Consider the following 12,554-nt stretch of genomic DNA (forward strand, 5'->3'; position numbering starts at 1 on the left):
ATTTCTCTCGAGTGAGTCAATTGCTCACTTTTCTCACTAGTTGCACAAATAACTATTTACTAGGAGAGCAAGAACATCTGAAGAGAAAAAGGGGTTCATACCCTGAGAGGAAATACTCCAAAGGATAAAGGAAAAAATACAGTGACCTAAATAACTAAAAGGTCTTGGTAGAGAAGAGACTCCATAACACTTGCATACACTTGATTGATTGACTTGAAATAAAGGAAAACCTGTCACAAACCCAAATGGGAGTTGACTGCATGTTAGTCCTCTTAGACCGAGAAGATTTCAAATGAAACGGCCCCAGACCTTAAGATGCAAAAATCTGAATTGAAGGAATGTTGTAGAAAATCGTATGTTTCTTACAAGTCATTTTTATGAATAAAAGTTTGTGAATCATATTACAAGATTTGTTTTCACACTGTTTGAATTAAGTTAGTATAAGTTACATTGGAAAGAATAAAAACATAATTTTTTAAAATTGAATAGTTGAGACATTTTCTAAGGTCAGCTCATGATAGCAGTTCTGAAAAACATCAAGCAAAAGCCAAACCCGCCAAAAGAAAAAGAATGTTGTAAAGAATGTTAGTTCTTGTTATAAAATTGAAATCCAAAAGAACAGTCTTACTGACTCACAAAATTGATTGTGGAGGATCGGCTAAATGTTAGTAAGTGAGAGAAGCAAAGCATACGTACTCGTCCACATACCTGGAGCCCATGGCTTCTATCAGGCTCAGGGCCTGGGGGAAACTGAATTGGTTGATGAGCACACCTACGATGGTCAACTCCTTCCTGAATATGTCAAACGGAGACATACTGCAACAAATATATCTCGTCAGAGTGCTTAATAGTAGTATTCACTAATAGGAAAGTACAGTAGTATTTGGTGTCAGCTTATTTAGCAGTTGAACTTAGTGGCAATATAATTTAAACTCAAAAATCCAAATAGTTTTTGCACAGGCTTTTGGTGATCACACACACTCAGTACATAGAGGCAAGGTAGCAAAATTCCTGGTTTGAGGTGCAATTTACAAAGAATCCACTAATCTTTTCAACTTCCACCCTTTATTTTAGGTTGGCCTTCCTAACCGAGCTCTCACCCACATACAGGTGAACTTCTCATATGTTGGACACCAGACCTGACTAAAACGGGATTTAACCCTCAATCAATGGCTTCTCTTCTAACCGTCTTCCTTTCTAAGCTGTCTCTAGACCAATTGGTCTTTGTTCAGAATTAACTGCCTACCGTACTAGCAACACCAAACCATAAACCTAGATGTAAATTGGTAACTTGACTTCCGTCTACAACGCATGTTAGTTATATCTTTCAGGTGTTTTGTAAGTGGAAGTTTAGTTATATGTTACTGATATTCCCAATATGTCAGACTTAGGAGCTCAAAAGGTTCAAAATTAATTTTTGACTTTTCAGTGATCTTTTTCAAAGTCCATCCTGGTTCTAAAAGTCAATCCTTCTACTTGAATGAAGTATTTTACAGTTCAATTTATTAAGAAACAGCTTTATTATAAAGATAACTCATCCTTACAATAATTAGGTACTCTGTTTGCCAATAGACCAAAACCATCACGACCCCCCCAGAAGACACATCTAGGTTTTGAATATTGAACTTGTTTTAGTAGGTACTGTTGGAAAGATAAAAATTATTCTACTATCATTAAATTCCCCAACAATAGAGATCAGAATATTAATTGTTGCACATCTAACCTGATGACAGAGTCAGGAGCAGCCACTCCGAAGATGCACAGTTTGCCACCAGGCCGCAGCACTGACAGACCGTCCTGTATAGCTTGTCCGTTGCCGCTACAGTCCACACACACATCTACACCCCACTGCGGGTTGGCTGTCTTTAGCACTTTCAGCTCCTCTGGGCTGATACACTTGTACCCTGTGTCTGAACAAAATTTATTGAGTTTTTTTTAACTTACAAAAAAGGAAATGTTTGATTTATTGTAATATATTTTTCTAGCAGTATGTTACTTTGACTGGAGTTGAAGTTAATGGTCCTGACTAAAGAAACTGCCATTTATACTAACAAATGTAATAGTCTAGATTACACGATCACTTGAACACTAAGACAGCAACATACGTTGTCCAAACATTTTAAGCTGTAGGGTGAGTGTTGTAGACTGAGATGGCCTGTGCAGCTCTGACACTAAATTCAGCTGGGTCTTTAGCTGGGACTATTTATTAAAAGCCCCCTGATCAAGAACAGCTGGGTTCAGTTTTGAATATTGAATTTGATGACAAAGACAGTATGAATACATTTTTGTTAAATCTAGAATCAATGCAAAAAGTCTTTGATATAGTTGATTTTATACATAATTGTAATACCTTAATACTTTCTTATGAAATGGCGACCATATCACTTACTGAGCTGCTCATTGAGATTGCGTCTTGCAGAGAGAGGTTCAGACACAATGACTTTGCGATGTCCCGAGTGATGCAACAGACTCGACCACAGGTTGCCGACAATGCCTGCTCCGGAGATCAGCACTGTAGAGCCAATGGGCAGAGGACCGATGCGATCCCACCCATGACACACACAAGACAAGGGCTCGCACAGGACAGCTACGGTATTACACAATGGTTAGAGATACATGTACTGTATAACCATTGACTATACACAGAATAGACTTCCCACGTGACAAAAAAAATTTAAGCCAAGAAAATAGATGAAGTTCAGGACCATCTCACCAGAGTTTACTAGTATATCGGGTTGAATATTAATTAAAACCAATGCAGTATCATAGCAAACAGCTGATTGATTTATCACTTAACACAGAATATTGTCATTAGTTGGTGACCATCTCAACAGATTGCACCACGTTTTTTTTGCTTCAAATTTTTACATTAATTGGGAAGTCTATTCTATGTACAGTCAATGTTATAACTCATATTGACTTAGAATATAGCAAAGAATACATATTTAAGCTAAGCCATTGAGCTGTGCTTGGTTAAATTTCAGATTTGTATGTGTTTGATTGATTACATCCTGTCATATCAGATTGTGTTTAAGGCAAATACGAGTGACGTCACACGGTTCATACGAGCGACATATCTACCTGACTAGGTAAGCAGACCACAGGACCACAAGCGTACGGAGACAGCGATCGAGCAGCGATCAAGCTTGGCATCACAAACCATCACCAGGCCCCGCATCCCTGCCAAGTGTTGCAACTGTCGCGGCTAGCTATTCAATAACTCTAGCAGCATAGCAGTACACGTAGCCATATGGGAGCGATCATACGGGCGGTCGTACATCGCGCTGCAGCTCGCAGTGTGTTATATAGTCAATGCTCATACCTATGTTTTCATTTTTTTGTGCACCAGTGATGGATCCGAGTTGTTTTGATATTGATATTTTCATTGAATCAGTGAGGAAACAACTGTGTCTTTGGAGCACTTTCTTTCAGAACATATAAAGCAGTGGCACAACTGTGGCACGTATATACTGGTACAAATACAGAAGTAATATAGAAACAATTATCATGGCTATAGTAATAAAAGATTATCTTGGGGTTTCAATGTAATATTTTGTTTGGCTTCCATTTAGCGTTATCAATAATTGAAAGAAAATTAGCAATGTTCTAAATTGCATACAACTTTTAGGTAAATTGTATTACAAGTCCAACAATAAGAATAAACAAAATATCAGTTGATAAACGGCTGAGATGTTTTTAAACACAATTTTTGATTGCCCAATATCCTCTTAACAATCACTTTTTTAATGTTTTAATTGATGGTTAGTTACCTGAATTTCATTATTCTAATGCAAATTTAGTAACAAAAAAAGTCAATAATTGTTTAAAACATCATTGCATTAAAAACATCGGTCACCTACCATCGAAGCAAAAACATCATATATGGATAGCACAACATCAACGTATCGAAAACATCGTTTTATCGATGCACATTTATCACACTTGCGATCTAGTCGGTGGATTCGTCGCTCGTGTGAACTAGTGTGTCGCCGGGGCGCGAGGAATGCTAGTCAATGTCAGTCATCTAGATGAGTTGCTCGTGAGAACCTAGCCTGAAGGATGAGCAATAAATGAATGAGACGATAGCTTTGTTAGTGACTAAGATCATAAGTTGCTTTATTCAGGGTCATTTATTAAAAGTCATTTATTCATCAAGATCAGGTGAGTCTAGATTCAAACCAATAAAAAGCTACTGACCTTTTTCCCTTTTTCAAGAGTATTAGAAAACTGTTAGGACAAGGCAAGCCTAGGATTTCAGTATCCAAGATAGAAAGAAAGCAATAGTGGTTGAAAATGTTACACAACAAAGCAAATTTGCCAGAAAATGTCAACTTTAGTCAAGTCCAGTCTTAAGAATCACAATATAGTTTGCACTAGCATTGGTTTACCAAGTAATCACTGGAAACAATATTAAAAAGTAGATTCCTGAACCAACACATGCAGCCACGTTAGATTTTTGAAATAAACCAAATTACAGTAGGTACTTTGAATCTTACTGGTTTTAGTCATTGAATAGTTATAGTGCTCTCATAGCGAGCAGGACTTTGCTGGTTTAATCCTGAGACGTAGCTTTTTGACGGTTCAAAACTGGAACCAGCTGTTCTTATAATCATTGGACTTGTATTAACTGATAATTTTCAAAAACAAGCTGCGTTCTTAATCAGTACCAAAACTAGACAGACCATCACACTCCATTCTCCACTCATCCTTCTCTCACATTTCGGTTTAAATACGCCCAGTAGCATCCTATCACAATCAGTAATACAATTTGTATACTCTGAAAATATAATTTCTGATACAAAAATTAAACATGTTTTAAACTACATTATTTGCCCTTACCTTGCTGGAAGGTCATACAGTCAGGGATACGATGCACCTGTGACGCAGGCACCTTGCAGTATTGTGCCCAGCCGCCATTGTTGAATATCCCGATGGTGGTGTTGAGACTGCCGGAGGGACACTGATGGTACTGGCCTGCCGTGCAATACGAACAAACGCCACAACCGCTGCAATCATATACATTGTAAAGTAATTAAGTTTCAAAATTGCATGAATTGACAATACATTTTTAGGAATTGACGAAGGAAAATTTAGGTCTCCTTCAAGATTCAATGGCTCAAATCTGACACCAGCAACGTGTTTTTTACTCATCCACTAATATTTTAGCCGGTTCATACCTGACAATCAGTCTCATCGCAAAGAACAATAGGGATTTTTGTCAAATTGAACGTTACGGATAAAATTTTTATAAAAGTAGTACGTTTAAGATTTTTATGTTATTCTTATAGAGAAAAAGAAAACTGCTGTAGTTTGCTTGCTTATGGATGTATGTTAGTAAAATTTGGCAAACTATTAACATTTGGTCATAAAAACAATTTAAACTTCCCCGTAGCAGCGAACCTAGGTACTAATGTTATTTGAATGGGGAATTAATATTTTTTTATAGAAATATTTGAGTATAAATCCAATCTGATGAATTGAAATTCGCTCAGTCTGCAGGTTTGATGTGGCAGGTGTATTTTAGTTGAAAAGACAAGGAACGGCTAAATTATGTTTTTAAATGATATTGAAGATAAACTTTACCTGTTGGGATTGACAACCACACGATCGCCTCGTTTGATATGCTTCACCTCTGAACCTATAGAGCTGGCAACTCCGCAGAACTCATGACCCGGGATAAACGGGCGATCTCGACATAGAAACGTACCCTGAAAAAAAAATACTGTATGTCAATTGAGTTATAATCAATCTGATTATTTGGCTGCTATCCAAGCAAGTTTCTCTAGATAATTAATTGAAATTGCGTTTTTTGTATAATTTCCTTAACTATTTCCTCATCACTGATTTGTCTCATCAATAACATAATTCAAGTCAGATGACTTTACTGTAGCATGTTACAGACCTGAGTACAAGAATGTTTTTACCTTATATTTGTGATGAACATGTAGTATGGACTGGAGTTCTGGGGCAACTTTTTAAATGTCAAAACCATTATTAAAACTTAAAATATTATCCTGATAATAAAAAAAGGTAAAACCTGGAATATTATATTTTGATATATTCCATTCATATATTCAATTCACAGAATTGAAAACACTTGCCATACAATAAAACCAACTTAGATTTTTTAAACAGAACTTTTATAAACAAATTTAGATTTTTGAATTATCACTTTAACCACAATTGAGACATCAAAATGATTTGCAACTAGCTCTCCTCATAGAACTTTTCCCCTGAAACTCTTTCCGATGGTCCATCTCAATTGGTAATAATACTTAATAATAATAATAATTAATAGTAAGAGAAATGTCAATACGCAATAAATGGTATCAAGTCAATAAAAACCTTATGAAATTAAAAAATGAAGGTTAAAAATTGTTCTCCAAAGTTTATAATAAAATTAATGATTTAATGATTCCTCCCACATTAAGGTTTTCATGGTTCCTTCCCATGTTTTAATTTGTAGTTGCAGTTTATTGCTTTTAATTGAGGGTGACTATTTCACCTGTTTTCACATTGTGTCAAAATAAACCTTGACTATTGAATTGACGAGTAATTGTTAACCATTGCTTACTTACATCCAGTATGTGTAGGTCTGTTCCACACACTCCAGCGTAGACAACCTTCACTATCACCTCCTGTTTCTCAATGATGGCTGGCAGATCTGTCTTGACCAGAGAGAGTGTCTTCCTACGAGGATCAAACTGTAGCGCCTCCATCTCCGGCTTGGAGAACCTTTTCTCACCTAAACCGGTACAGTTGTTAGAGAAGAGGATATACTTTAAACTATGTATAGTGAGCTTTTGAGGCAACTATGTCACCTATGCTCACATTTTAAACTGAATATGAAGGTTATATTGTAAAATTCATTGTATGGTCTGTGTAGTTATGTACGTGTGTTAGATAAGCTGAATTTAATTACCTAGGCCATCTAAAAGCAAATTAAAAACAACTTGCAATTTTATCCATCAGAACAGAAAAACTTTATATCTTACCATGAAACATCGTGACTTAAAAGTCTGCCCCCGACTTGTTTTATTTATTCAAACAAAACAACACCCTACAGCACAACACTGTTGCCTCACTCACAGTATCCAAAGAATGTTGGTTACACTCTAAACTATTGATTGATTTAGGCAAAAACATATTTTTCAACAAGAAAATAAATTTGCAACACAGTTACTGACTCACTGCACAAACCTAATGTAAGCTTGATAAAATCACAATTAGCTGTTATCAGTTTCAAGTGCTATGGATATTTTTAGTCACTACATCACTACTACCTTTAGCAATTTGTCTTTGATGACAAAATACCTCAGTCTAAAAATGGTTTTCATATCATTAATAATTTTCAAAAAGTAAATAGAGAGAATGTATTCTAAAAACCTTTTTATTTGCTATTTGAACTCTATAAACTCCTCCCAATTAGAGATGGGAAATGCCGTTACTTTGCAATAATAGTCAGGAAAGTTCCTTAGCTTTTCAGTAATAGGTGAAAAAATACTATTACTTTTGTCACCATCATAAAGGACGTTACAGCTGGTCGCAGTTAATAGCATAGATTAAAAGAAGTAGACACTCCTTTTATCTATGTTAATAGGAAGACAGGATCAGTTTTATTGCACTCGCTTATATTATATTATATTATAATCGCTTATATTAACAGTTCAGACAACGTTAACAAAATTATCGTATGTCCAAAGCACTATATTATCTAACAAAAAACCACTAAGTGGTAACACTTTCCCCGCCAAGTCAGCAATCCAAAAAATATAATAAATCATTACTTTTTCCGCCAAGAAAAACAATGTAATGTACGTAAGTTTGGCAACTTGGCGGCAGACTTTTGCTTGTTTTTTTTTTTCATTGAAGTTACGTTCGTGGATAATTTCACAAATCAACTTCTCTAATTAATTAGTCCAACTAAGTATAATAATTTTGAGGTAATCAGTAAATATAAAACCATCACTATTACGAGTTTATGAAATGTGGCACAAATAAAGTCAAATTTTTTAAAATAAGCTCTCACCTAGCAATGTACTAATGGGAGAGATACTTGCTCAATGAAACTAGTTTTATGGTATTTTTTAAAGTGATCGAGCAAAAGTCTGCCGCCAAGTTGCCAAACTTACGTACATTACATTGTTTTTCTTGGCGGAAAAAGTAATGATTTATTATATTTTTTGGATTGCTGACTTGGCGGGGAAAGTGTTACCACTTAGTGGTTTTTTGTTAGATTTTATTTATTTTTGTAGAAAATTAACAGTTAAAATAAAAATCCTCCTTTCTCTGATATATAATAGACCACGGCACAACTACATCTAATTTAATTTCAATAATATTGTTTGTGTAGAACTAAATTCTACATGTTTTGTCTTATCTGCTTTAACCGATTAAAAACTTTTTGACACACGTACCAAAATTACTATTTAACAAACCCCCTGGGCTTAAACTCAGTTTCAAATTTCATCAATGGTCATCTTGAACAACATGAAATGCGTTGGTGTTACATAAGTGTTCTGATAATTAAACCCGTACATCTAAAGACTAGTGTATTGAGCCCTTATTAGAGAAGTAAAAATGTAATCAAACAGATAAAGTTTGTTAGAAATAGCATAAACAAAACAAATATTGAAAAACTCATCCATCCTAAATTTACATATCACTTTTTAATTGCTTGTTTAACATACGTAGAGTGATTTTCCCGATTGTTTTATTTGTTATAGTGTATCAAAACATAAAACAAACCTTAATACTAGTACCATAGACATGCTAGTACTAAGTTTCAAGTTCCTAGGTTTCATATGTTTTAATAAGTAGTATTAAACTGTTAAAAATGACGAGCTGCTGTACCAGTGTACCATCGGTACACTGCATTTTTCAATGGAAAGTATCGGGGAATATCACTGCTCTAAGTACTTTTATATAGTAAGTAGTTCAAATCATTCGGTATACCTGAAAAAAAAACTTTATAAAAGTTTTAAAATAATTTTCAGCTGTTCCTATGAATTTCTCTAACATTTAAACTAAATGAGATTTAATCGCAGCTGGTCCTTCTTTTGTTTTTATTTTAATCCCATGTTATTTAAATGGGCCAAAATCGTACTTTGAGGGCTTGCCAAGGGTTTATGGGTCAACACACCGACTTGAGACCCTCAAAAGGCACATCTACACGTTAAGGGCTTTCAAACAACATAAAAAACATTAAAATTGAGCCAGTGGTTTGGGCTGTAGGTCCGTCAACATTTAAGGAGAAGAAGGAGAACACGGAAAATTTGTGAATTTTCAAACTAGTTTTTCTGGCTCAAACACAACCGTTTTTTAAATTCGTTTTTTTTATTTTGTTGAGAATGAGTGCCCCTATCCAGTAGATGAATAATTATTTTAATAGCTTTTGTTTCTTCAGAGCTATAGACGAGTAAAAAAGCCACTTTGTCACGTCATGTATATATACACTGCAGCAGCTGTGTACCGCTGGGGGACTTGGCGGGGCGGAACGCTGCCGCGTTCCTTAATTTTGGGATACTTGCTGTTAAAAGGAAGACACAATCAGCGGGATAGTTATTTCATTCGTTTGTTTGAACAGTGTAGATGGCGTTACTATTTTAATAGGGGATTCTCAATAATCTGGTGCCAGGGTAATAGACCACTTGAGAAACAGTACTATTTGTCCTATTATGTTAAGTGTCCACCTCTACTTCCAATGTTTTAATAAAATGCAAATTTTTGTCATACCTATAAGTTATTTTAAAATATTTGATGCTTTTAAAAAAGTAAGCTGAAATCATTGATTCTAAACCTTTTCAATCAGCTGTTTTCAGTGACTTATTAAACTTGTTATCATATTTTTTCATATGATGAACATGAAAATAAAAATTACTATATTTTAAATTAAGTTTCTTAAATTAAATTTAGTTTAAGTTTTAAGCAAATTCAACACAGGAACACATGAAGGATAACGAAAAAGTAGCAAAATGCCGTTTTGAGGGGAAATTGCAAAGCATCTTTTATCTTTTTTATTTATGTAAAAAACTTTCCCAAATTATTTTTATACTAAGAAGATTGTCTATGTTCTGTAGTGAAGAGGCATTACTTACTATTTATCATTTGTTAATTTCCAACATTAGATATGCAATATCTAAATGGGGCTCAACTTAATCAAAACTTAAAAAAATTAAATTACAAAAGTCTACATTAAGAATTATTTTTAAATTGAAACCACGCCAAAATCTTGTAAATTTTTTTAAATTACCAGTTTATGACCTTTTACTCAATATATATTTACGAAAAATTACTATTTTTAAAGAACAATTTTGAGAAATTCTACAAAAATTATGAATTTTGTGAGAAGAATAACGATTTGAGAAAATTACAAATATATTTTCTCCTACTTTCCATAAAACAAAGTTTTATGAAAACTACTTTATTACAATGGAAGAAAATTATTTAACAAATTACAGACTAATATTCAAAACTTAAAATAAAAAGAAAAAAAAAAGAAAACAAATCCAAACTGAAGATCCGATCTATTCTATTCAAGAAATGAATGAAAAATGCATCAAAATTTAAAAATGATATTATAAAGAGTTTAATTTAATACCAAACCTAAGTTGAAAATTAATTTATTGTACTGTCGATACAATGTATATTGTCAAGACAATAAAGTATTTACCATCAAATTCCACCTGAGTCATCTTCTATTTATTTTATGTCGTGGTTGTATGTTTCATTAAACTCTACTACACCCCCCTGTTCACACGAGCGACTTATCTAGCTGACTAGGCTGTGACTAGGTAAGCCGTAGATAAGCTGTGGTAGCGAACCACAGGATACACCGGTTCACACGAGCGACATGTCCACAGACTAGATGAAAATATCGATAGCAAAACCACTCGGATCCATCACTGGTGTACAGTGAGAACAAAGGGAAGGATGAGAGCTGCAGCACGACGACCGATCGCTCGTGTAAACGCTCCCATGAGGCTACGTGTCCTGCTACGCCGCTAGAGCGGGTGACTGGGTAGCTGCCATGAGTGACTGGGAAGCGGGGCCCGACGATGTTTTGAGACATCAAGTTCGAACGCGGCTAGCTTGTCGTCGCCCTACGCTCGTGTGAACGGCTCGATTTGATCCTGTGGCCTGCTACCCAGTTGGGCTTACCTAGTCACAGCCTAGTCGGCTAGATAAGTCGCTTGTGTGAACCGGGCCTAAGAGAACTCTCCTCATGACTTGCGCACCGGACAAATTTGTTCTTGTGAAATGTCAAACCCTCAATTTATGGTATTGTATCCTGGCCCCAGAGACAATGCCGTAGACTGTTTGGCATTCGATGAGACCTAACAATCGTCTGCACAAAAGACACTGGTCAAGCCTAAACCTAACTCCCAGTTCAACACATGACCACTACAGCTTTAAGCCGTTATTTTTTTAGTTGTATTCACATAGCGAGTTTTAAGTGTAAATTTGGCTACCTTTATTTCATATTTAATATTTTCAATATTTCATCCTTAAGAACTCATGGGTGTTTAATTTTATAGTCATTGTGGTCATTTCAATTTTTTACTATGGGTATTGTTAAGTTTAATGTCTATCGGTGATATACAATATAAAATTATAATTTTGTGATTTGTGATGATAAAATAAGTTTATCTATATAATTATTGTGATAGGGATATAATTCTAAGGTATCTTAAAAATTTTAACATTTCCATTGAGATGAATGATTTTGATTTACATTGTTCAACAGCTGATAACATAATAGTCAGGTGATTAGCAAGAACATGCGTTCTTAATTAGATAGTAATAGTAATAATGAGTAATTACTAAGCATAGGTTTATGGATGGCAGTGCTAGTACTAAAATTGATTGATAACTATTATAGATAAGTGTAGCACTAAACAATGATAAATAATAAAGTATATATATATTAAATGTTACAGAAGTTATATTTCTGGTATGGTCCAAATGACAAAAGGAGCACTCTAACCTTGACTCCTCCTCTTACTTCTTTATCGCTTTAATTGTTCAAATTGTTTAATGAGACTAAGTCTTTTAAATTAGTTAAACACATTTTATATAACTCCATAAACCTCTTAGAATCTCTAAACCAATCATAAATATAAATTTATACTATAATACAGTAAAACATAACTTATGTACTAGTATTTTTTATCCCTCTAGCAATCAGTTAATTTTAATACTGTAACTAAAATAATATGATACAATATATGACATCAAAAATGTTTGGATTTGCACAACACAAATGGCTGGAAGAAGACATCCCATTCCTGTGTTAAGCCATAGCCTGTTTTAGAATAAAAAATTAACTTAGTTGAATTAAGTGACAACATAATTCACTGATGTCAATTACTGATCCCGTCTCAAGTGTCAACTTTTATCCAAGCTAAACTGAGTGGGCAACTTTTTACAATTATTGTATTAACTATTATACATGTTCATCAACTGTTATAGAACAGTAATAAATTGAATATTTGTTTACCATATTCAAATGAGAGAAATAAATTTTATCAATGAAAAATGTTTTTAAACTTTTC

General features: G+C 34.4%; 1 protein-coding gene across 4 annotated transcripts in view; it reads right to left on the minus strand.

The window, feature by feature from the left end:
• LOC129004735 (uncharacterized) overlaps nt 1–12,554 on the minus strand; it is a 32,562-nt gene that overhangs the window by 10,283 nt on the left and 9,725 nt on the right. For 2 of the 4 annotated variants that reach the window (XM_054433326.1, XM_054433328.1), the window contains 6 exons: nt 6,579–6,745; nt 5,584–5,708; nt 4,840–5,006; nt 2,390–2,587; nt 1,724–1,910; nt 697–816 (listed from right to left, as the gene is read on the minus strand). In XM_054433326.1, the coding sequence (XP_054289301.1) occupies nt 697–816; nt 1,724–1,910; nt 2,390–2,587; nt 4,840–5,006; nt 5,584–5,708; nt 6,579–6,745 (964 nt within the window). Of the gene's footprint in view, nt 1–696; nt 817–1,723; nt 1,911–2,389; nt 2,588–4,839; nt 5,007–5,583; nt 5,709–6,578; nt 6,746–6,995; nt 7,153–12,554 lie in introns of those variants that run through there. The other 2 variants (XM_054433330.1, XM_054433329.1) reach the window with 2 other exon arrangements.

The sequence above is a fragment of the Macrosteles quadrilineatus genome, unplaced genomic scaffold (genome assembly GCF_028750875.1).
Source record: "Macrosteles quadrilineatus isolate MER2022 unplaced genomic scaffold, UCM_ALF_1.0 Scaffold_11__1_contigs__length_5352618, whole genome shotgun sequence".
Classification (NCBI taxonomy): domain Eukaryota; kingdom Metazoa; phylum Arthropoda; class Insecta; order Hemiptera; family Cicadellidae; genus Macrosteles; species Macrosteles quadrilineatus.